This window comes from Podarcis liolepis, assembly GCF_965112155.1.
Source record: "Podarcis liolepis genome assembly, chromosome: 13".
Classification (NCBI taxonomy): domain Eukaryota; kingdom Metazoa; phylum Chordata; class Lepidosauria; order Squamata; family Lacertidae; genus Podarcis; species Podarcis liolepis.
Genome location: NC_139573.1, coordinates 38031881 through 38056380, shown reverse-complemented (window position 1 = coordinate 38056380; position 24500 = coordinate 38031881). Strand labels below are relative to the sequence as shown.

At 48.1% G+C, this 24500-nt stretch overlaps 1 protein-coding gene across 12 annotated transcripts in view; it reads left to right on the top strand.

Moving 5' to 3' along the window:
* Nucleotides 1-24500, top strand: part of TSKS (testis specific serine kinase substrate) — a 28288-nt gene extending 3788 nt beyond the window's left edge. For 2 of the 12 annotated variants that reach the window (XM_083469844.1, XM_083469846.1), the window contains exons 3-11: nt 2828-2923; nt 6273-6356; nt 14792-14875; nt 16168-16493; nt 16589-16774; nt 18366-18524; nt 19966-20101; nt 22912-23036; nt 24302-24500. In XM_083469844.1, the coding sequence (XP_083325970.1) occupies nt 2828-2923; nt 6273-6356; nt 14792-14875; nt 16168-16493; nt 16589-16774; nt 18366-18524; nt 19966-20101; nt 22912-23036; nt 24302-24476 (1371 nt within the window). In that variant the 3' untranslated portion in view covers nt 24477-24500. Of the gene's footprint in view, nt 1-2824; nt 2924-6272; nt 6357-14791; nt 14876-16167; nt 16494-16588; nt 16775-18365; nt 18525-19965; nt 20102-22911; nt 23041-24301 lie in introns of all 12 variants that reach the window. The other 10 variants (XM_083469840.1, XM_083469845.1, XM_083469849.1 and 7 more) reach the window with 7 other exon arrangements.

Below are 24500 nucleotides of genomic sequence, written 5' to 3'. Positions count from 1 at the left end.
TGCACCTTGGTCAGAGGCTGCAGCCGGGTGCATAATGTGGAGCTTCCCCTCCTGTGGGTGTGGACTGTTGTGGGTCACATAACTCAGAGGCTGTAGATCAGGCAAAGGCAAACTCCGGCCCTCCAGATGTTCGGAACTACAGTTCCCATCATCCCTGACCACTGGTCCTGTTAGCTAGGGATGATGGGAGTTGTAGTCCCTAACATCTGGAGGGCCAGAGTTTGCCTACGCCTGCTGTAGATTTCAGCTCCAGGCATCAACATAGGCATCTTCTTCCAGCTGTTTGGGAAATACTCCAGTGCCTTTATGTCAGGGCTGGCGTTTGGTTAGTAGTGAGCTTAAGCAACTCGGAAGTTTGGTTTAGAAGAAGAAGAAGAATAGTCTATTGGTAATGAACCTCCAGGATAAGATGGGATTCTTGTCTCTGGGCCAGATCAGAGGTGTCGGAGCAGCCACACATATTTCTGCATGCATCTGAAGCATTCACACATAAGGTGCAGAAGGGTAGCTTACATAAAAATGAGCATGGGAGGCTGAGGGAGCTGAGTCCTTCCACCACTACCTCATTGCATTGGGCTACTTGTTTTTGTGTGCTCTTTTTTAACTTATATAAAAAAGCAGTTTTATTTTCTGCCAAGCTAATTTCCAGTAGGAGAGCTGGACTTGGAGCAAAGTACTTTTCAGGCAAGGCAGTGTGGAAAGGCAGGGCTGGACAGATCTGTCCATTTTTCCACCTTAATTTGAGTTCTCTACATTTCCACATCAGTTTGCAATAATAATAAAAGCCCTCGCGAAAATTCTTCAGCATTTTTAGTGCAAATTTCTCCTAATATTACATGTTTGGTTTTTTTGCAAAGTAATTTTCCCCAATACAGTGCATTTTTGTATACTATTTTTCACCAGTATAGGCATTGTGAACCGCCTTGTGATCTAGGGAGGAAGGGCATATACGAATTTAATAAATAATAATAATTTTAATGCTCACTTTACCCTAATATGTGTATGCATTTTTTGTCCATGTAACTTGGCTGGGGAGACCTGCATTGCAAAATTCAGAAAACTTCTAATTTCAAAGGATGGCTGTTTCAGTTCGCATATTGTTTCGGAAAGTTCGAATTAGGGAAGTTCGCCTTTAACTGCAAACTGAATTGAATTTATCCCACATCCTTCGGTAAGGCAAGGCAGGAGATGAGACGGGTAGCCTCTCTCTGCCAATGCAGTCCTCTGGTATTAAAAAAATAGACTCACACACATGCCCCATATGCATAGAATAACCACTTTTGGAAAGCTTGAGACACATTGGTTGAATTCAGGCAAAATGTAAAAACAACGCCTGGCTTAATGGTGCATGAATACCCATAGAACTAAGGAAGGGCTCGGACTGGCATGTCACCCTCACTTCCTAGTAAAGGTAAAGGGACCCCATTAGGTCCAGTCGTGACCGACTCTGGGGTTGTGGCGCTCATCTCACTTTATTGGCTGAGGGAGCTGGCGTACAGCTTCTGGGTCATGTGGCCAGCATGACTAAGCCACTTCTGGCGAACCAGAGCAGCACATAGAAACACCGTTTACCTTCCCGCAGGAGCGGTACCTATTTATCTACTTGCACTTTGACGTGCTTTCAAACTGCTAGGTTGGCAGGAGCAGGGAGCGAGCAATGGGAGCTCACCCCGTTGCGGGGATTCGAACCACCAACCTTCCGATCGGCAAACCCACAGCGCTGCCCGCATCTAGTATCAACTGATAAAATGTAGTTTAATTATAACTTCAGTGGTTACTAATTCATATATATGCAATGGTGTTATTTAGGATGTCATATATTCCTTGTAAATCTAATCAGGGTACATATTTGAAAAAAAGTTGTTGTCGCTCTTCTCTTGTGCCTTCACTAACAGGTAAAAATGTAGCAGCTGTAGTTTTTTTTGTAATTTTTTGAAAAAATCTTTGTTCCAAAAAACAAACCAACCACCCCACACTGCATTTTCCAAATTTCTGCATGCCCCGTTGTTCGTGGCATGGGGTTAGGAAAAAGTTGACTACTCTGTTTTGGATGGAAATGTGTGCTTCTTGTGTCCGACGGCTTTGGGACTGGGTTGAACGTGGAGAAGTGGTAGGTCAGAGGTGTGGCTACTGTTGACCTACCACTCCCATCCTCCCTGACCTCAGGCCATGCTGGCTGGGGCTGATGGGAATTGGAGTCCAGCAGGCTCTCTATGTTAGGGGTGTGGTCAGTCCAAACTTGCAAATTCAGGCCGTGCCGTATTCTCTCAGATGTAGGGCTGTGCTTGTGTGCGTGATTCTGAATTACCTTGCTCTGAGCAAGAACCCTGCTGCCCTTCCCCCAATTCTGCAACGGTTACCCTTAAGCATGTTTTTAAAAGCCTTGCCTTTAATATATAATTAAATGTCTGAGTGTTATTTAGCAAATTCTATGAGGATAATATTCCCTCTGGCAACTGCTTTCCCTACCTTAGATCCCTTCTCTGGCAAGGGCTGTTTCCTGGGGTCTTGCCTCTGTCACCTGGGGTTGCAAAGCTTTTGAACTGCCCCAGTCTCCTCGTTCCACTGGCTTCGCCCTGAATAACTGCCCCTCGCTTTCTCCCATTTAATTGCAACACCAGGAAATTCATCACTGTGCATGAATTGTGCCCTTGCCACCTTGGGAGCATGCAGCCTCCCAGTGGTTGGTGGTGGCATCTGCCTTCAGGCGCCCGCTGGCTTCGTAAAGTCCTCGAGTTGAAATAAATGCCCAGGAAGTGTGGAGAGGTCAGGAGTTAAGCTGGACTATTCACCTGACCCACCCCCTTCTTACGCTCTCCCCCAGCAGGTAGTGAGCAATAGCGGCCTATTGCGAGCCAAGGACTCCATCACCAGCCTCAAGGAGAGGACGTCCAAGGTCAACCGCCATGTTCAGAACCTGCAGGTCTGGAGATTGTCCCCCTCCCAACGCCAGTTCCGGCCCAGGCCACACCAGCTAACACCACCCCAAGCTTGCCCTGTTCATCTCATGCAGCCATGGACCGCTAGATCACTGGTTCTTTAACTTGGCTCTTTTAAGGGCTCCTTGTTCTATTTGGCTAATTTTTGAGGAGGTTTGTTTATTAAGGAATGCTTTCTCTTTTATGCAAGCTCCTCTGGTGACCGCTTTCATTGCATCCCATAAGAGCGGGGTTGTTATATTATCTACATCATTTTCCTTGAAGTAGATTTGGAGAGTTTTTGTGAGACTCTCTCTAATTTGTTTGTTTGTAGTTAGGATGGGACTGAAGGACCATAATGGGGTGTCAAGTTTCTGTGCTGACTGCATTTTGTTAGCTTCTGTACTATGGGAGGGGGCCCAAAAGGCTTCTGAATTCACTATCCGCTGCTTTGCCTGTCACATGTGGTCACAGTCCAGGGAGCCAAGCATTTTTATCCCTCCCCCCATAATTTTTTTGGGGGGACCCCTCTCAGTGTTCTCTACTGTCAGGGAGCAGAGGAGGCCAGGTGTAGAGCTGAGTGCAGCTTCAGTGGCTGGCTGGCTCCTCCTTCTACTGTGGAAAGCAGGTTGTAATCATCATCATCATATATTTAATGTATTTTTAATCTTTGTTGGAAGCCACCTAGAGTGGCTGAGGAAACCCAACCAGATGGGCGGGGTACAAATAAGAAATTATCATCAACATCATCATCGCTGCGGCTCTGTCCCCTGGCTCCTCCCAAAATGTCTTATCATGCATGACATCACACGCACAAGCCGGCCCCCTCAATATTGGACGCAAGTTGGTGCCTCTGTTACAGTCCAACGAAACTCTATGCACACCCAAGGACAACAGCCCACCACTGGTGTTTCCAGTGAACTTTACACTGCAGCTGCTTGTACTGCTAAAGAGTCAAGCTGATTTTCATTTTTATGTTTAAAGTGACTTGCCCCTTCGGCCTACGGTGTATTTTTTAATGCACTTTGGCTCTTCAGCCTTCCCCTTTACTGTTTTTGTTGGCTAAAGATACACCAGGACCACAGTTTAAGAACCAGTGAGCTAGGCGTATATATATCCACCTCAGTACCTTCATCCTTTTCACATCAGAGGCATTTCTAAGCCGTTGACTTGGTAATGATGCCCCAGCCCCTTGTGATAGCAACCTGATTTGCACATTATACTAGTCCATGGTTTGTAAAGCTGCGGTTTATCAACCATGGCTTAGTGTTGTGTGTGAACCCACCCCAGTTTATTAACCATGGTTAAAGGTATCTTGTTAACCAGGACTTGTTTATAAACTTTAATTCATATTAACCATAGTTTAGCATTGTGTATAAACTCAGATATTCTCCTTAGCTATGGTTAAGGGGTTGTCAGTGCCCCAAAATTACAGAGCTGCGTGTGAAGACTTGGCTTTTGTCTCCATTAATAGGGAAAGGATGTAATAAACCAAGGTTTAACTGAATGGCTGTCAGTCACCTCAGATTTAACTATGGTTTTTGAACTATGGTTAACATTAACAGTAGCTTAACTTTATGTGTGAACCAGGCATGTATGTGTGTTGAAGGGGGGTTGTGATGCCCAGCATTCTTAGGCCTTAAGATGCCTTCTAAAAATCAAAATTGCTTCCCTGACATCCAAACTTGGGGGTTCTGTATCTTTAAGAATTCTGTCACAGGAATCAGTGGTGAAATTTTTTTTGGAAAAAGGTGTGGATTCTAATTTGGGGTTTTTGATAAGAACATGATTGAATTTCAATTGTTTTATGAATTTATGTGTCTTGTGTTTGCCTGTTTCATATGAGGGTGGGGAACACATGGTAGTTCTGTATTGTTTAGCCTGAAAGAATACACAAAAAATAGCAAGCTCTTCTGTCACCAGTAGAGCTTCTATATAAAGGGAAGATGGAACAGGGGTTTATCAAAATGTCTTCCCTTGCAGCCCACTTGAGAGAGCTAAAAAATAACTGAGGCACAAAACTGAAGTGCAGGGGCAGAACCAGTCACAAAATGGTAGCAGTTAAGGATGACATATGGAATAAGCAGCTGGCAACCACTGACATCATTTTCTATTGATACCTACCATATTTTTTGCTCTATAAGACTCACTTTTTTCCCTCCTAAAAAGTAAGGGGAAATGTGTGTGCGTCTTATGGGGCGAATGCAGGCTGTGCAGCTATCCCAGAAGTCAGAACAGCAAGAGGGATCGCTACCTTCGCTGCGCAGTGATCCCTCTTGTTGTTCTGGCTTCTGAGATTCAGGATATATTTTTTCTTGTTTTCCTCCTCCAAAAACTAGGTGTGTCTTATGGTCTGGTGCGTCTTAAAGAGCAAAAAATACGTAATTATTCAGAAATGTCCCCCCCCCCGCCCCCAAGCAATTTCCTTGTGGCAAGGAGCTCCACAGTTCAGCTTTCCTCAAACAAAGTACAGGCCTTGGCTCTAGAAGTAACATGTCTTAGCCTCCCCATTTTAGGCAGAATTTGCTGACCCAGAGGCTCTATGTAGGGCAGGAAATTCATTTTATATTTTCCCTCCCCACCACCATGCCTCACCCAAGTAATTTTACTCATCTGTTGTTATTTCTGCTCCCCCTTCTCTTCTCACACTTGATTTGTACCTTTGAAAACCGAAGGTTCATTCCTCCTCCCTGCCCCTTTTCTGTTTCACCTCTTCCTCCTTTTATTCTATTTGTTTATTTCCCCGGCTGTTGCTGTTACTGAAAAATATCAACCTTCTCTCTGCCTTTCTAATTTCCTTCAACATTTCCTCTGGTCCTTTCCCCTCAGACGAGCAAGGCCCTCCCATTTTCATCTCTCCCCCGCCCCACAGTGGCAGATGTGGGGCTTTTAAATTTGTTCGGTGCCCTGAAATCCACCTCTGTTGTAACTTCTCAGTCTCCTGAACCTCTTCAATTGGCATGCAAGGAGTTTATTTTAGCAAGCAGCAAATCTAGCGTTGGTCCAAGCAACATGGCCAGTGGGCAGGGTGGATGAGCGAAGAGGCGACTGGGTTTGTGGTGGCGCTGAGGCCTGCCACCACTTGAGAAACACTCTGCTGGAGTGATTTAGGGAAGTTTTTAATATTTAAGGCTGTACTGTTTTTAACACTCGATTGGAAGTGGCTGGGGAAACTCAGCCAGATGGGCGGGGTATAAATATATTATTATTATTATTATTATTATTATTTGGCCACAAAGCTGCTGGAAAGGGAGAGAGGTGGGGGCTGCTTCTTTGCAGGGACAAGGCCACCTCTTGCACGTGGAGAACACCCTCTCCGCCTTCTCAGCCGTTCCCCTTCTGCTCTGTGTGCAGAGTGAGTGCACAGTGCTGTGCGAAAACCTGGAGCTGCGCAGGCAGGAGGCTGAGGACCTGGAAGAGTACTGCACCCACCTCAAGGTGAGGGATGTGTTAGCCGGCTCAAGACATAGAATCATCATAGACTTGTAGAGTTGGAAGTGACATAGAAAAAATAGGGGTGGTTGGCTTTTGCTGCCCAACTCCCCAAAGGACTGAGTCCCCTAAGTCCATGATCGGTCAGAGTTGAATGGATGGAGGCAGGCCGTGCACCCGGGGGCAGGGCGATTGGTGCAGTGGCGATCTGCCCGGGGTGGGGGGCGCGGGGCGATCCTCCCAGGGGGCCGATCGGCGCAACAGCTATCTGCCTGGGGGGGATTTTGTCACATGCCCCTCAGGGATGACACCCGGGGCAGGCCGCCCCCCACCTGTGCCCCTGCATCCAGTGAAGGCAAGGCAGATCTTTATTTTTCTGTTGCAACAGCGTTCCCTCCCCTCCTGGCAAGGAGGCAAGAGAGACCCCAAACCACAAAGAAACATCATTTTTTAAGGGTTTGCATTTTTGCATGGAGAAGGACAGTCCCCTCTACCAACAGTCAGAAAGTACATCACACACAAGGTGGGGTTGCTGTGGCTCAGGCAGGCCAAGGTGTGATATCCATGAGGATTTAGCAAGTTTTACATAGTGGCGCGGGTGGCGCTGTGGGTTAAACCACAGAGCCTAGGACTTGCCAATCAGAAGGTCGGCGGTTCGAATCCCCACAACGGGGTGAGCTTCCGTTGCTCGGTCCCAGCTCCTGCCAACCTAGCAGTTCGAAAGCACGTCAAAGTGCAAGTAGATAAATAGATACCGCTCCGGCAGGAAGGTAAACAGCGTTGTTGTTTTTTTTAAATAATATTTATTACTTTTTCAACAATTTAAACACTACACAAAAAAAAGAACAATAAAAGAAGAAGAAGAAGAAGAGTATTGTATTGTATTGGTAAACGGCGTTTCCGTGTGCTGCTCTGGTTCGCCAGAAGCAGCTTAGTCATGCTGGCCACATGACCCGGAAGCTGTATGCGGCTCCCTCGGCCAATAAAGCGAGATGAGTGCCGCAACCCCAGAGTCGGTCACGACTGGACCTAATGCTCAGGGGTCCCTTTACCTTTACCTACATAGTTCCAGACACAGTTTACACAAAACATTAGCATTTGGTAAGGATGCCTGTGAGACATCCTTCAATGCACAGCATCTGGGCAAACGCTGACAATTAATATACAAAGGGGGTTCATAGATATAGGAGAGGAATTCCTTCAGGAACTTCCCCTGATTGCTATCTGCCTACCTGTTCTCAGGCAAGGGGGATTAAGGAGCAGAGGAAATATTTAGAGTCTTTAGGAGAGCTAAGATGGCTTTTGGATTGCTCGCCTGTACTATTTTAGACAATGTAGTTTATATACTTATGTATGTGTGTTTACCTTGTGCGATTATCAACATTTATTCTGTATTTAAGACCTTAGAATTCCTGTAACAGAAGGGACCTCGTCTTCGGGGTTAGTGGGTGGGAAGCATCTGTGCCCGGCAAACCCAAGCAACCGTTTCTGCTCAAAAGCAGAGAGATCTTTACTAAGAAAGGCTGAACAAAGAACATGAAAAGAGACACCAAAGGTCTGCCTAGTCCAGCATTTTGCTTCTCAAAGTGGCAAACCAGATGCCCCTTTGGGAACTCCACAAACTGGTATGGAAGACAACAGTCCTTTCCTACTGTTGCCCCCACAACAGCCATAGTTTTGGGAATACACTGCCTCTGAATAATGCCACTGACTTACCAATTTGCTGTGAATTTGTCTACTTCCCTTTTAAAGCTGTTGAAGCCAGTGCCTGTTGCCACACCATGTGGCAGTGAGTTCCATATAATAATTATTCACTGCAGTCTGTCTTGAACCTACTGCTGATCAGATTCATTGGAGGTCCACAAATTGTAGGGGTCTGCATCTCTTTTTTCTACACCACACCTAATTTTTACAAACCCCTATCACATCTGTACTTAGGATCTAACGACGTTCATGTTATGTATTGAAGTTCTCACCCTGGGCCAGCAGGGGGGGATACTGTAGATAGTTTTCATTCAGGTCCACATATGCAAATAAGGAATTGAAAGTGACGTTCAGTGATTGGATAGTTACAGAAAGTTGTTACTGTTGCGTTGTAGTGGGGCTCTATATAAGCAGGCTGGCTGAACCCTGCAGTTCAATTCTGTTTTGGGTCAGTGAATAAACAAGAGCTGTTTGAAGAATTGCTGTGTTGTCTGATATGTTCACCCACAGCTTAACAGCTCACCAATCTTATATGTGCCCCCAAAACGTTAGCTTTCTCTTGCACAGAAATGTGCTTTGACCTTTCGAATTGTTTTAGGCTGCAATTCCGTGAATGTTTATCAATGGCAACCATTGGGCTAGAGTTCTATGAGGATTACAGAAGGAGGGAGGAGGTCAGACTGTACCCTGGCCAAAGGCCTGGTGGAACAGCTCTGTCTTCCAGGCCCTGCGGAAAGATGTCAAGTCCCACAGGGCCCTGGTCTCTTGTGACAGACCTTTCCACCAGATCGGGGCCACGGCCAAAAAAGCCTTGGCTCTGGTTGAGGCCAGCCTAACCTCCCTGCGGGCCTGGATCTCCAATATGTTTTTTATTTGAGGACCATAAGGTCCTCTGTGGGACATACCAGGAGAGGCGGTCCTGTAGGTACGAGGGTCCTAGGCTGTATAGGGCTTTAAAGGTTAAAACCAGCACCTTAAACCCGATCCTGTACTCCACTGGGAGCCAATGCAACCGGTATAGCACTGGGTGAATGTGATCCCGCGGTGAAGACCCCGTAAGGAGTCTCGCCGCAGCATTCTGCACCCGCTGGAGTTTCTGGGTCAGTCTCAAGGGCAGCCCCACGTAGAGCGAGTTAAAACCCGCCTTGCAAGATCATAGTTTACTTAACAAGGAAATAAAGACAGGCATTGGTAAACGGCGGCTAGATCGCTTCGATTTTGCCTTCCATTAGAATTTTCAAATGAAGCTGGAAAATGATGCTTTCTCGCGGCATAGTCAAGGGGCAGCTGTCCCCGCCCCATCAAGTAAAACAACAGAAATACTGAACTAACTGACCAATCCCATCGGTTCTTCCCCCCCTCCCCAAAGTCCTGCACCCCCTAACAAAAATCCTGGCTACGCCCATGTGCTCTTTGCTTTTGTTGTGCATTTAGCAAGATGGTCTGAAAGAATGTAAATATGGAAGTAGCGTTCCTGTTTTATTCCAATTGGTGGGGACTTGTAAGTTGAGGGGGGGGGTGCGCGCGTATGGACTTAATTCTTTTGGCTCTGCCAAATCGGCAAGGATTACACAACTAGCTAGATTTTAGAATGACATCCGTCTGAATGAGTTGGCGGGAGAGCCTCAAGGCAGTTTGTGTTTGTTTCCATGGCAACGGGAGTACTGCCAGAGGCCCAGGACTAATGGAAAAATCCCCTTCTTTTAATGCAGATTTTCAGGGGAATCAAAATGCTGCTAACAAAACAAAACAAACTAACATGGAGTAGATATTAATGGGTACCATTCATTCAAACTATTAAAAAAAATAATTAGTGGGATAATTATGGTTAATAATCACATTTTTATTCTATCGTAATGTATTCCGCTTTGTTATTGTAATGCCGTTTCACTACACTTTATTGTGCTCTGTGCTACTTCTTGTATTTTATTTGGTATTATTCTAGAATTAATCTAAATAAGAACATACGGAGATGGAGTGATATTGAGTGAATTATTGGGTGTGGCCAGGTTTTTTAACAGTCTGTGTGTGGATGTTCAATGTGGGTGTGATAAAAATCAGCGCCAAGGCAGTTCCTGCCCTCAGGCTCCCAATCTAAATTCTAAAGAGACAGGACACTTGAGGAAAAGCGAAGAGGAGGGAGGAGGGAAAAGCAAACTCAAGCACAGGTTCTTACAAGTCACAACTCTTATAGGCTAGTCCAGGGGTCTGCAACCTTTAAGACAAAAAGAGCCACTTGGACCCGTTTCCGAAGAAAAACAACAACTGGGAGCCGCAAAACCATTGCGACATTTAAAGCATGCGCGCTGTTGCCCTCCGATCTGACAGCGGGCGGGAAGGTGACGTTGGGACGGTGCGTGACTAACGCATGCACCGCCCCCATGCGACGTCACAGCCAGTACAGCGCCCGCCACAGTGGGGAGTGTCGGGGTGCACAATGCGCCTCCTCCCCTCGCTAGTATCTGCCCCGGAGCCGCGGCAAAGGTGTAAAAGAGCCGCATGCGGCTCCGGAGCCACGGGTTGCAGACCCCTGGGCTAGTCCATGAGGGCAAATAGGGCAGTGCCCCATCGCCTCATATGTACCCTTTTGCAGGTGCCACATAATATCCACACTGCATCTGTAAAAATTTGGTCATTCAGCGTGGCTGGCAGGACCTACACTTCGGAACTCCCTGCATATTGCTATCAGACAGGAACCTTCACTGTATTGTTTTTGGTGCTTGCTGAATACATTCTTGTTTAGACAAGCCTACTCAGATGTTTCAAAAAGCTTGTATGAGTATTCATTTGTTTTGGTCTACTTTATTGTGATTGTAACTTTCTGTATGTTTTAAATTATGGTTGTAATTTATTTATTTATAATGCCACGTTCGTTGTTCCCTATTTTTTTGTACACTGCTTTGAGTCCCCTCCCCTACAATCAAGCGGTATATAAATTTTATGAAATCAATAACATAAACAAACCTCAGGTAGCTTTCAGGCCTGCGTGTAAAATTCACCAGGTGCCAGGCAATTTTGCACCTGGCTATTAGCCACATGGGGATGAGGGTGGCGCTGTGGTCTAAACCTCTGAGCCTAGGGCTTGCCGATCGGAAGGTCCCCACAATAGGGTGAGCTCCCGTTGCTTGGGCCCAGCTTCTGCCAACCTGGCAGTTCAAAAGCACATCAAAGTGCAAGTAGATAAATAGGTACCTCTCTGGCGGGAAGGTAAACGGTGTTTCCGTGCGCTGCTCTGGTTCGCCAGAAGCGGCTTAGTCATGCTGGCCACATGATCCGGAAAAACTGTCTGCGGACAAATGTTGGCTCCCTTGGCCAGTAAAGCAAGATGAGCGCCGCAACCCCAGAGTCGTTCGCGACTGGACTTAACAGTCAGGGGTCTTTTACCTTTTTTTTTATCAGCCACTTGTGACCAAGTGAAGATGCCCGGGTACCAGAATGGCGTCTGAAATCTCGACCATCTGCAGATGTCTGCCTGGGCATCCTTGGATATTGACAGTTTTCATACACACACCCTGTAAAATTCTTTCCATTATATTTTAGCTGCACAGTCAGAATGAATTTCAGGAACCGAAAAGTCGTATTGTGAGAAATATGACTTTTCAGCCATCTGGCCCCAAAATGGCAACTAGACATTCCGTTTTGCTGTCTGTAACCCTGATTTAAGGAGCCATCTGGCCCCTAGCTTTTACAGTGGTACCTTGGTTCTCAAACGCCTTGGTGCTCAAACAACTTGGAACCCAAACACTGCAAAGCCGGAAGTAAGTGTTCCGGGTTGTGAACTTTTATCGGAAGCCGAACATGCTCCATTTTGAGTGTTATGCTTCTGTTTTGAGTGCCACACTTCCGTTTTGAGTGTTACACTGAGGTCTGTCTGTTTTTGCTATTTATTTTGCGTTTTTGTTTTTGCGGCTCGCTTTTTTTGTGTGACTGTGTGGAACCCAGTTCAGCTACTGGTCTCGCCGTTAGGTAGTAAAATCCATGTTAAATTGCTGTTTTAGGGGTTGTTTTTAAAAGTCTGGAACCGATTCATCCATTTTGCATTACAGTGGTACCTCAGGTTAAGTACTTAATTTGTTCCGGAGGACTGTTCTTAACCTGAAACTGTTCTTAACCTGAAGCACCACTTTAGCTAACGGGGCCTCCTGCTGCTGCCGCGCCGCCGGAGCACGATTTCTGTTCTCATCCTGAAGCAAAGTTCTTAACCTGAAGCACTATTTCTGGTTTAGCGGAGTCTGTAACCTGAAGCGTATGTAACATGAAGCGTATGTAACCCAAGGTACCACTGTACTTTCTATGGGAAAGCACGCTTTGGTTTTGGAACGCTTTGGTTTTGGAACAGACTTCCGGAACGGATTAAGTTTGAGAACCAAGGTACCACTGCATACCTGAGTTTCTAACACTGCTTCAGGGAGCCCATGCCCTGCTGGCCTGCTTACTTACAACCAGTTTAAGAAATGGCACCTCCTTTCAGCTTCTTCCTCCTTAGTCTGAGTGTTGCCCTTGCAAAACTCACCAGCGAAGAAGAGGATTTGCTATGCCTGCCTCCACTTACTCTCAATTGACACCAGCCGCCAGGGCAGAGATATAGTTCCTTCTATGCAGAAGAGCAGCAAGTTGTTGATGATGTCAATGGCATTCTGGCTTTCCACGCTCTTGATGAAGACCAGTTCCTCTCCAGCAACAAAGGAGATGACATTGTCCAGGCCAGGAGAACAGGGTAGCTCCTGCCACACAAATCTTCCCTCAGATATCTGGCTTGAAGGCAGTTGATTTGATTGTCTGCGTCATCCAGACCAGTCGTTTTGGATAAACGGTGCACAGATTGATTGAATTATTGTTCTCTTTGTATAACGCGCCGGGGTTTTTTTTTAATGCAGACTTAGCTAGATAAAATGCGTAGGTTTCGTAATTATTAGTATATACGGTTTACCAATTAGTTGATTCCGTTTTCTTGATATACACAGTATTGATGTACAGTAAGCCCACAATTTATACACACTTAGCTTGCATGCATTCAGCGTGGCAAATAAAAAATAAAAATAAATAAAAAGGGGGCGGAAAGTGGCGGGTGCCCGGGAAAAGATACTTCCGCAGTCCCATCCACCATTGAACCCAATGTGTTTTGACTATACTGTGGTACCTCGGGTTAAGTACTTAATTCATTCCGGAGGTCTGTACTTAACCTGAAACTGTTCTTAACCTGAACCACCACTTTAGGTAATGGGGCCTCCCGCTGCCGCCGCGCCGCTGGAGCAGGATTTCTGTTCTCATCCTGAAGCAAAGTTCTTAACTTGAAGCACTATTTCTGCGTTAGCGGAGTCTGTAACCTGAAGCGTCTGTAACCTGAAGTGTATGTAACCCGAGGTACCACTGTACAGTGGTACCTCGGGTTACAGACGCTTCAGGTTACAGACGCTTCAGGTTAATTCATTCTGGAGGTCCATTGTTAACCTGAAACCGTTCTTAACCTGAGGTACCACTTTAGCTAATGGGGCCTCCTGCTGATGCCGTGCCACCCGCCCACAATTTCTGTTCTCATCCTGGGGCAAAGTTCTTAACCCAAGGTACTACTTCTGGGTTGCAGAGTCTCTAACCCAAAGTGTTTGTAACCCGAGGTGTTTATAACCCGAGGTACCACTGTAAATAAGTCAGAAATTAGATCAGGGGCTGTCAACCGGGTCCCTACTGCCCACTAGTGGGCGTTTCAGGATTCTAGGTGGGCGGTAGGGGGTTCTACGGCACAAGCTGAATCCTCCTTCCGTCGAGCACTGATGAGCAGTAAGGAAATTTTACCAAGAAAGATGCGTTAGTGAGCGGTATGTATAAAAAGGTTTACTACCCCTGAATTAAAGGGGCATGGGTGACGCTGTGGGTTAAACCACAGAGCCTAGGACTTGTCAATCAGAAGGTCGGCCATTCGAATCCCCACGACGGGGTAAGCTCCCATTGCTCGGTCCCTGCTTCTGCCAACTAGCAGTTCAAAAGCACATCAAAGTGCAAGTAGATAAATAGGTACCGCTCTGGCAGGAAGGTAAACAGCGTTTCCGAGTGCTGCTCTGGTTTGCCAGAAGCAGCTTAGCCATGCTGGCCACATGACCTGGAAGCTGTACGCCGGCTCCCTCGGCCAATAAAGCGAGATGAGCGCCGCAACCCCAGAGTTGGCCACGACTGGACCTAATGGTCAGGGGTCCCTTTCCCTTTCCCTTTCCCTTTACCCCTGAATTAGATCATTATAACAAAAGGGAAAAAACCCTATAGAAAATCGCATATAAAAATTTTCCTGCTCTCTGGTGCCCTCTAGTGTTGCATATTTATAGCACATTCAAATCGTTGTTTCTTTACTAATGTAGCTGAGTCCATAATCTCCAGCTGCTGAGGGGCAGGGGAGAGAGAAATCCATGTCCCTTTCAGCTCACCTTTCCAAAGTGTCTCCAGCTACTATATTTCTGTGGCAGCGACGCTTTTGCCCCAACTTACGTAACAAAGCAGATACTTAGCAGACCTGACTGACAAGGACCATTTCTTTAACAGAGAAACTGGTGTGAATATTTCAGCAGTCCCCTTTTCTGCAGGCATTGCCTCTTACAAGCTATAAGGTCACAGGCTTGGAGGCGACCCCAAAGGAACATTTAGTTGAACCTTATTTTCCTCACTGAATGAAGAATCATGTTAGGTCACTCTGTTCCCTTTCCTGTTAGTGAGCCAGTGTTTGAATCTCTTGCGATCTTCTCCCCTAGGAGAGCTGCCGGAAGGTCTCAAAATCAGTAGAGGATGCTGAAATCAAAACCAATGTGCTCAAGAAGAACTCGGTGCTGCTGGAGGTGAGGGGGATGCCAGGAGGTCCTAGAATAAACTGAGGACAAGGCTGCAGTTTTGCATGCCAGGCTCATAAAAATTGCCTATATGTGTGTCACAGGGCCATCAGGAAGATCAGGTCATTCACAGGTCAGAAAGGGAGACTCGAGGCTAACATGCAATTAATTTCTTTAGTTAAGGGGGGAAATACAAGGAAGCTCATAAAGGCAAAACCCCCTAATGAAGAAGTTGCTTGAGGCCCTTCTCCATGTCCCCCATCCCAGAGAGGTTCAGAGGGTGGCAACAAGAGAACGGGCCTTTTCTGTGGTGGCTCCCTGACTCTCCTCCAAAGACGCTTGCCTGGCACCATCATTTCATGTCTTTAGGTACTTAGGCAAAAACATTCCTCTTTACCCAGGCCTATGGCTAATGGCCTGTGAAAGGGTGGGGTGGGGGAGGATAACTATTTTTTTATTAGGCTGTCTGTCAATATGCTTTTTATTATTATTTTATTATGCTTTTATCACTGGCGTTCTGTGATGTGTTTTTAATGTTGTACAGTACACCATCCTGGGATCTTTTGCCAAAGAGCAGTATATAAATTGAATTATTATTATTATTATTATTATTATTATTATTATTATTATACATTAGGGTTGCCATATTTCAAAAAATGAAAATCTGGACACAAAAGTTATTGAGTGTGTGTGTGTGCGTGTTTGTTTTTTAGCCAAAGTTGTTGAGGGTTTTTTTTGCCCAAAGTGGTTGAGCATTTTTTTGCAAAAGAAAATATTCCGGACATTCCAGCGATTTCAGCCCAGACTCTGCTTAAGAGGGCCGAATACTGGCTACGTCCAGGAAATTCTGGACGTATGGCAACCATATTACACATGAATTTTATTTACTTGCAAACTAACAAATGAATAGATAATTTATTACGGTCAGAGACCAGCTTATAAAACACACTTGGGGGTACAATCCCAGAAGGGAAACAAACATTTAAAACAATGTACAACAATAAATTTAAAATTTATAAATGCGATAAGCGTATAGACACTTGAACTTTAAGATAAGCTACCGCAGAGAGATGACCCAGAGTCACCCATGGAACTGAGTTTGGGGATTTTCTTAATGAACTTTTTTGGGTGGGGGGATGGTCTGCGCCTATAGATCTCTACACAGAATCTGGCGACCATCCGGGTCATCTTATGATCTTTGCCTAACAGGAAAAGGTCAAATTTTAAACAAATGAATAAATGAACCAAGCAACAAACGAGCATCATTTCCTCCCTGTTCCCCAAACGCGGCCTCCATTTAGGAGAAGCTGCGTTTCTTACAGCGGCAGGTGCAAGCAGAGGACCTCGGTCGGCAGGAGCGAGAGTGGCAGGAGCTGGAGCAGCGGATGGCATCGGGGGTCTCCAAGCAGCTCCTTGACTTGGTGGGCAGCACAGCAGCCTCGCCCCTGAGAGCCCCCAGCTTGGAGGAGGGTGACCTGCAGCGGGCCACTGCCGCCATCCTGGCGTCCATCAACAGCCTGCGAGGGGCGCTGGAGAGTGGGCAGCCACGAGCAGGGCCGGGGGACGAGGGAGGCGCCGACGGAAAGCTAAACACAGCCGCCACCTTGGCATGCGTGGAAGAGATCAGGTATCGAGCAGGAGCGGGGAAGGTGGCGCCTCGTTCGAGAGAGCCCTTCCTGCCTCCCAACACGGCTATCTTTTCCCTCGTTTCCCACATTTTAGGAAATGCGTGCTGGAGCTATCCGGGAGGTCTCAGCGGGATGGGCTGACCCAAAAGGAGGTGCTGCGGTTGCTGGCCCAGCTGGGAGTGCGCTTGGAGGGGGTGCTTCCCCAGTGGGAGAGGACGCACCTGGAACACGGCCAGGCGCTCAGGATGCTGCGAGAGGAGCTGGATGAGGTCTCTGCCACGTACGTGTCTTTCCCGAGCCAAATCTGGGCCCCTTTTCTCAAAGGACCTCTGGCCCATGGGACAAAAGGTGGCCCTCCGAGGTTCTCTCTCTGGCCCTCACGACTCTCCCTGGGCTAGGATCCCACTCTCCTTGGACCCCACCCCTCATTAGCCCTTCCGAAGTCCTTTGGCCAGGTAAGAAGTGCCCTTAAAGGTAAAAGGACCCCATTAGGTCCAGTCGTGACCGACTCTGGGATTGCGGTGCTCATCTCGCTTTATTGGCTGAGGGAGCCGGCGCACAGCTTCCAGGTCATGTGGCCAGCATGACTAAGCCACTTCTGGCAAACCAGAGCAGCGCACGGAAACGCCGGTTACCTTCCTGCCAGAGTGGTACCTATTTATCTACTTGCACTTTGACGTGCTTTCGAACTGCTAGGTTGGCAGGAGCAGGGACCGAGCAATGGGAGCTCACCCCATCGCAAGGATTCGAACCGCCGACCTTCTGATTGGCAAGTCCTAGGCTCTGTGGTTTAACCCACAGCACCACCTGCGTCCCAGAAGTGCCCTTGAGTTGTTGCTAATGCCCAAATGGAGATGGGAACAGGCATGTAGCTGCCTATATGTTCTTTGTGCAGCTGGAATGTTGCCTCATGTACCAAGGCAACTGTTACTCCACCCACTAGGGCAGGGGTAGGCAACCTAAGGCCCAGGATCTGGCCCAATCACCTTCTAAATCCGGCCCACGAATGGTCCAGGAATCAGCTTGTTTTTACATGAGTAGAATGTGTCCTCTTATTTAAAATGCATCTCTGGGTTATTTGTGGGGTACAGGAATTCGTTCATATTTTTTTCCAAAATATAATCCAGCCCACCACATGGTCTGAGGGATGCTGGACCAGCCCACGGCTGAAAAAGGTTGCTGACCCCTGGGCTAGGGTCTCTGGCTAGGGGGTGTGGTTCCTGGATGCTGGCCCACAAGGGAGTACAGCCAGTGCCAGATTTACATATAAGCTAAATAAGCTATAGCTTAGGGCCCCACTCTCTTGGGGGCCCCAGAAAAAATTAAAGGGAAAAAACACACCTGGATGTGTATCTCCAAAATATAAGATAGGTAAAGGTAAAGGGACCCCTGACCATTAGGTCCAGTTGTGACCGACTTTGGTCTTGTGGCGCTCATCTCGCTTTATTGGCCGAGGGAGCCGGCGTACAACTTCTGGGTCATGTGGCCAGCATGACTAAGCCGCTTCTGGCCAACCAGAGCAGCGCACGGAAATGCCATTTACCTTCCCGCCGGAGCGGTCCCTATTTATCTACTTGCACTTTGACGTGCTTTCAAACTGCTAGGTTGGCAGGAGCAGGGACCGAGCAGCGGGAGCTCACCCCGTCGTGGGGATTCGAACCTCCGACCTTCTGATTGTCAAGTCCTAGGCTCTGTGGTTTAACTCACAGCGCCACCCGCGTCCCAAAATATAAGATAAAAAACAAATAACATAAAACCTACATACAGCAAGTGTTTTGTGTTGCGTAGGCTCCTATGATGTAAGAAATAGGCCCTGCCTGCTAGCCTGCTCCCTAAAATATCACTGGTTTTCCCCTTTTTTCCTGTGCCAGGGCCAAGCGGACGTCTGTGTCTCTCACCCAGCTCCGCGCTGACCTGGATGGTCTGTGGCAAGTGAAGTCGCTCATGGAGGATGTGTCAAGGCATCTCTCAGCACTCAAGCCCCTGGAGACACCCGACAGGCACCCTGCTAGCTGTGCCAGATGTTCCAGGTGCCAGCTTCAGAGACACACAAGGGTGGATGGGGGGTCAGGATGGGGGAATGTAAGCCGAGCCAGGAGCAAGGATGCCGAACCCGGGATAAGTGCAGGCAGGAGGCTGGGTACAACGCATTGGTGGAAGGGCTCCAAGACTGTTCATCAGCCTTTCTCAACCTGTGGGTCCCCAGATGTTGTTGAACTACAACTCCCATCACCCCTAGCTGGCAAGGCCAGAGCTCAGGGATGATGGGAGTTGTAGTCCAACAACATCTGGGGACCCACAGGTTGAGAACCTCTGGTTCAAATGATATAGCCGTGGCAGACTCTCGCCATTTAGAAATCCCTGCACACGCATGCTATACGTTGGAGCAGCGTAACGGCAGGGCCACAAACACACTCAATATCACAAGATCATTGGAAATTCACAGAAGATAAGGGGGCAATATAGTACACAAGCATGCAGGCTGTTGCTCATGTTAGAATTGGCTGCCACCAGAGCTTCAGAGCAGTCTTGGCAGTTTCCTGCAAAATCAGGTGTTAAGATTTGGATACTTACTTCCGTTTCTTCACAAAAATAATGAACCAACAAACCTTCAGTCTTCCTGGTATTGGTATGTATGTTTGGAAGTATTAAGAAGAGACCAAACCACTGTGCCTTAAGCGGCTGATTATTTTCCTGGTCTGTTGCTAGATCAGACAGTGGACCACCCAGTCCTGCAGCCACAATGCAGTGGCTAAACAGATGCCAGGGGGAAGCCTGTAAGCTGGACCGCGGTGCAACAGCACTCTCCCCATTTCCTGTTCCCAGCAATTATTATTATTATTATTGTTGTTGTTGTTGTTGTACCCCGCCCATCTGGCTGGGTTTCCCCAGCCACTCTGGACGGCTTCCAGCAGAGATTAAAAATACATTAAAACATCAATCATTAAAAACTTCCCTGAACAGGGTTGCGACTGATATCCAAAGGCAGTCTATAGCCGCCACGACCAGTAGATTGCCTTATCCTCCCTGAGTGGGCCTGTACCCATTTAGTCAGCCTGGATAGCTCAGTGGGCTACAGCATGGTGCTGATAACGCCAAGGTTGCAGGTTCGATCCCCCCATATGGGACATCTGCATATTCCTGCATTGCAGGGCGATGGGCTATAGACGATCCTCAGGGTCCCTTCCAACTCTACGATTCTATGAGTCCATAACTGGTTTTCAGAAGCGTTGAAACCTCCAGCAGTTGAGGCAGATCACAGCCATCTTGGCTGGTAGATGTCAATAGGCACCACCATGCAGTTTGTCTTAACCATCTTTTAAAGCCATCTAGATCTGTGGCCATGACTGCCTTTTTTTTAACCTAAGCAGGCTGAGATCCTTCAGGGAGTGCAGGATAGGAGAAGGGAAGGGGCTCCTGATCTCTTGTCCTTGCGTGAACCCTGCTCCATCTTTTCTCTCCCGGCCACAGCTACAGCTTTGTGAACACGGACACACTGAGACAGATGGTCGAGCATGCCATGGCGCCCGTCTTGGAAGAGCTGAAGCAGAGGGCGGTCCCCCCGGGCCCATGCCCCAGCTGCCAGCGCTTGCAGAAGAAGATAATGGTACCGTGATCCCTCTGCACCCCCCACCCCACCCCCAATAAAAAGATTCCAGAGTGCAGCCTCGCTGGAGCATTCTTCTGCCCTGGGGCCAGATAAGATGGCCCTGGACCTCCAGAGATCTGGGCTCAGGTAGATCCCTCCCCCCTCGGTGGTGGGCTCACTCCCCAGAAAGCTGCCTTACATACGAGCCCAGTATCGTCAACTCTGACGGACAGCAGCTCTCCAAGGTCTCTGGGCCCATCCTGATTTACCTGGGATGCCCTGAACTAACAAGAGCCCGCAATTGAACCCATGGCCATCTGCCTGTGAAAAAAGCAACCTCCCACAGGGCTGGGCCTGCTCTCGTAGCCTGTAGGGCTACTGCTTTTCCTGTAGCCACTTACTGGGCGACTGCCTCCTCTGCTGCAAAGCTCTCTTTCTCGTTTTTCTCTGGTTTCCATAGAAATAATAGTGGCCTTACATTGTACAAAAAGGAGGATATTCATTCTAGCAGGGGAAAGGGGTGGGAATTAAAACAAAGGGAAAGTATTGATTTCTCACCCCTTAAAATTCCAGGGTTTGGGGTGTGTGAGATGAATTTACCGTATTTTTTGCTCTATAAGACTTTTTCCCTCTTAAAAAGTAAGGGGAAATGTGTGTGCATCTTATGGAGCGAATGCAGGCTGCGCAGCTATCCCAGAAGCCAGAACAGCAAGAGGGATTGCTGCTTTCACTGCACAGCGATCCCTCTTGCTGTTCTGGCTTCTGAGATTCAGAATTATTTTTTTTCTTGTTTCCTCCTCCAAAAATTAGGTGCGTCTTGTGGTCTGGTGTGTCTTATAGAGCGAAAAATATGGTACATTTATATTTCAGAAATGTTTCATTCCCTGGCCATATACCCTTCTTTCTGTGTGCAAACTTCAGGTTTCCTGGAAAGCAAAACTGAGATCTCTCTATAGAATGGTGTGTTTGTGTACGTGGGCTGGAGCGGCTCAGCAGTTGCACCTAGAGTGCTCTTCTGGAAGTTGAATAATGGGTGCCTGAAACAAAGAGAAATGTAGCTCTGCCCTCTGTAGTTTTGGACTATAACTCCCATCATCCCCAGCCAGCCTAAGAGAGAGAGCGTTTTTGTTTCCCCTCCAGCAATAGGTGTCAAGCCAGTGAAATTGCCAAGTGCTGGTGGCACAGCCATAGGGCAAGGGGCTGGCTAGCCTGTTGCCTTCTGGGTGATGCTGAGCCACTGTCTCCCTTCATCCCCAGCCATTGGCTGTGCTGGATGAAGCCAAAGGGAAGTTGTACCTTTTTGTGCAATTGCTGGAGGGTCACAGGTCGGCCACCCCCTGCCTATAGGGCTTGAATTGGGAAGGTGCTAAATTCTCGCTCAGCCTTGACAATCAGGAAGTGGCCTTTAGCAGCTCGCCTTTCCAGCCAGAGATCTTTTACAAGGTGGCTGCAAGCATCAAACAAATGCAGCCTGATTCTTACTTACCTGGGAGCAGTGGCGTAGCGTGGGTTGTCAGCACCCGGGGCAAGGCAAGTAATTTGCGCCCCCTAACCCGTGGATTTGCGCCCCCTAACCTGTGGATTTGCGCCCCCTAACCCCCAGATGTTGCGCCCGGTGCGGCCGGCCCCCCCTGCACCCCCACGCTACGCCACTGCCTGGGAGGAAGCCCTACTGGGACTCCACGGTGGACCTGTATAGCAAGGGGTGCCATTGGACACCTATGGCAGTAGTCAGTATAAAAATATTTAAACAATTTTTAAAGCGGGGGGGGGGGTTGTGGGGCCTTTTTAAAAAAACTCTGACATCATGGCATCACAGTGGGAGATGCATAGGAGCAATAAAAAAAGGAAGTAGTTTTTAAAATAAAATACAAATAGAATGCAAGGGGTTTTTGGGGGGGTGAAGAGGTGGGGTGAGGGTAGTTCTTAGGCGGCCACCAAAATCTTTTTCGGGGGCACCTGTCGCCTGTGGCTTTGCCACCTGTTTTAAAGAACAGCATTTCAGTTTTAGCCCTTATTAGTGCCTTTTGGGGTTCCCAATCCCCCAAGCACAGCTTTTTCACGGGGCTCCTTTTCAGCTGCAGCGCATTACCCCGGCTGCACCGGAGATGGAGGTCTCTGTGGTTGCCATGGGTGTCTCTCGCCCATGCTGCTAGCCCCCTTGAAGGAAGCAGACCCACACAGCCTTCCTTAAAATAACCTGAGCCACGCACTCGGTGCTCAACACAAGCAGGTATCTGCCCCGGGAGGCAGCGCCTGGGCTCACATTCTCAGCAGCACGTACCTGGCTGCTGAAAAAACCAATACGGGACATGCAAAATGTCTTTTGCAGTAACTACCAAACTTACTTCTGCCCCTCGCTTATGGCCGAATGAGACAGGTGGCAGAGCTTGCTAGACCAGCAGCCCCTAGCTGTAGCTGGCAGCCTAGTTGGTATCTTTTGATACCAAATTATCTTGGTCGGCAACCTTTTGACATATCAGCTGCTACCTTGCAGTATCTTCTGGCCCTGTGCACCTGGTTTTCTCATCCTCTGCTGGCATCCCATTGCTTTAGGATCATGCACAGCCACCAGGGGGTGCCGGAGAAACATGAGAGGCTCAGTAAACTTCCTACTGAAATACTTCTGCCTGGACCCCTGTCCTATCACCATTTCCTAACAGCCAAAGCATAGCTTGCCAAATCGACAGCCGTAGTTGGTGGTGACTGCCGGCAGCCCTAAATTGCTGGCTTGCCTCTACCCTGGTTGGGTGATGGCTCTGTAGTCCTTCCTTCTCTCTCTCTCTCTCTTTTACCCCCCTCCAATCGCTCTGGTCGCTGGGAGGCAGGATCTGGAACACACGGCTGTGGACACTCGCGCCCGAGCAACTGCCCTGAGTTCGAATGTACGCCTGGCCCAGGATGATGCCCTGAGAGCCAAGAACTATCTGGAGCGGGCCAAGATCGCCACGGAGTGAGTAAGCAAGGGGGGAAGCTCTACAGACGGTGCCTGCTCTGCCTTGCACATTCTACAGGCCCATGGAACTCCCTGATCCTGGAGCCCAACCCTTGCAAAATTCCACCTCCACCATGATGAAGGGGTCTCAGCCCAGTATTCCTGAGGGAGCATCTCCAGCCCCATTGTTCGGTCTGGACACTGAGGTCCAGCTCCAAGGGCGGTTCCCTCACTGCGAGAAGCGAGGTTACAGGGAACCAGGCAGAGGGCCTTCTCGGTGGTGGTGCCCACCCTGTGGAACTCCCTCCCATCAGGTGTCAAGGAAATAAACAACTAACTTATTTTCAGAAGACATCTGAAGGCAGCCCTGTTTAGGGAAGTTTTTAATGTCTGATGTTTTATCATGTTTTTAATATTCTGTTGGGAGCTGCCCAGAGTGGCTGGGGAGATAGGCGGGGTATAAATAATAAATTATCATCATCATCATCATCATCCAAGGGTAAATGCATTAATTAGGGCTATCAACTCATTGAAGACATTTTAACCGACTAACCAAATGAGTTTTACTTAATGATAAATTAAATCTGCATGCAGGTAAACCTAACTTGGGTGGTGGTTGTTTAAGATAATGCTTAGCTTTCCACATAGGACACACCCACTCAAAATTTAAAATGCGCAGATGCTCGCACAGAATCCTGGGAGCTGTCGTTTACTTCTCACAGGGCGACGGTTCCCAGCACTGTTCACAATTACAGTTCCCAGGATTCCTTGGGGTCGAGTGCTTTCAATGTGTGGGACGCTCTCTTTCCCATTCTGCTCTTCCCATCAGCTGAGTTGGGAAAGCCAAACCACAGAGTGGCCGCCTGAGTCAGCGCTTGCGGTTCGTTCTCGCCAAAGAAACCACCGCTGGGATACTGAAAAGCAAACCTCGACTTCGGGTTGTGGTTTGTTTAGAAATAAAAACAAGCCGCAAGTGCCGGTTCGGATGTGATGGTAAAAGCCAGCCACTCTGCGGTTTGTTTCGCTGCTCAGCTAAGGGAAGGGCTGAGCAGGAGAGTTCAGGCTCCCTGCACCAGTGCACAGCAAAACTCATGCATGGTTGCGGTTAAATGACAGGCTCAACTGATGGGGCAGGAGGGACCCAAATAGCTCATGATGGGGTGCTGGTTAGTAAGGCTGCCTGTCAGCCGGGATCTGGTGGGGGGACAGACACAGAATGGCAGGTTGTGGGTCTATAAACCTAATAAGCAGCCATCTCTCATGCTTCTCCTCCTTTCTTGCAGGGATAAAGCCACTGCCCTGGATTACCTCCAGAACAAGCTGAGTTCCCTCCACTCACAGCTGTCCCTGGTCTCCCAGGAGGGAGGGCCCCAGTCCCCAGCGGCCTCCACCACTTCCTCTGTAACCCTCGCCAAGCGGAACTCCTGCCCGTCCGAATTAAACCGTGACCCCCAATAAAAGAGAGATGGCTGTGACTTAAAA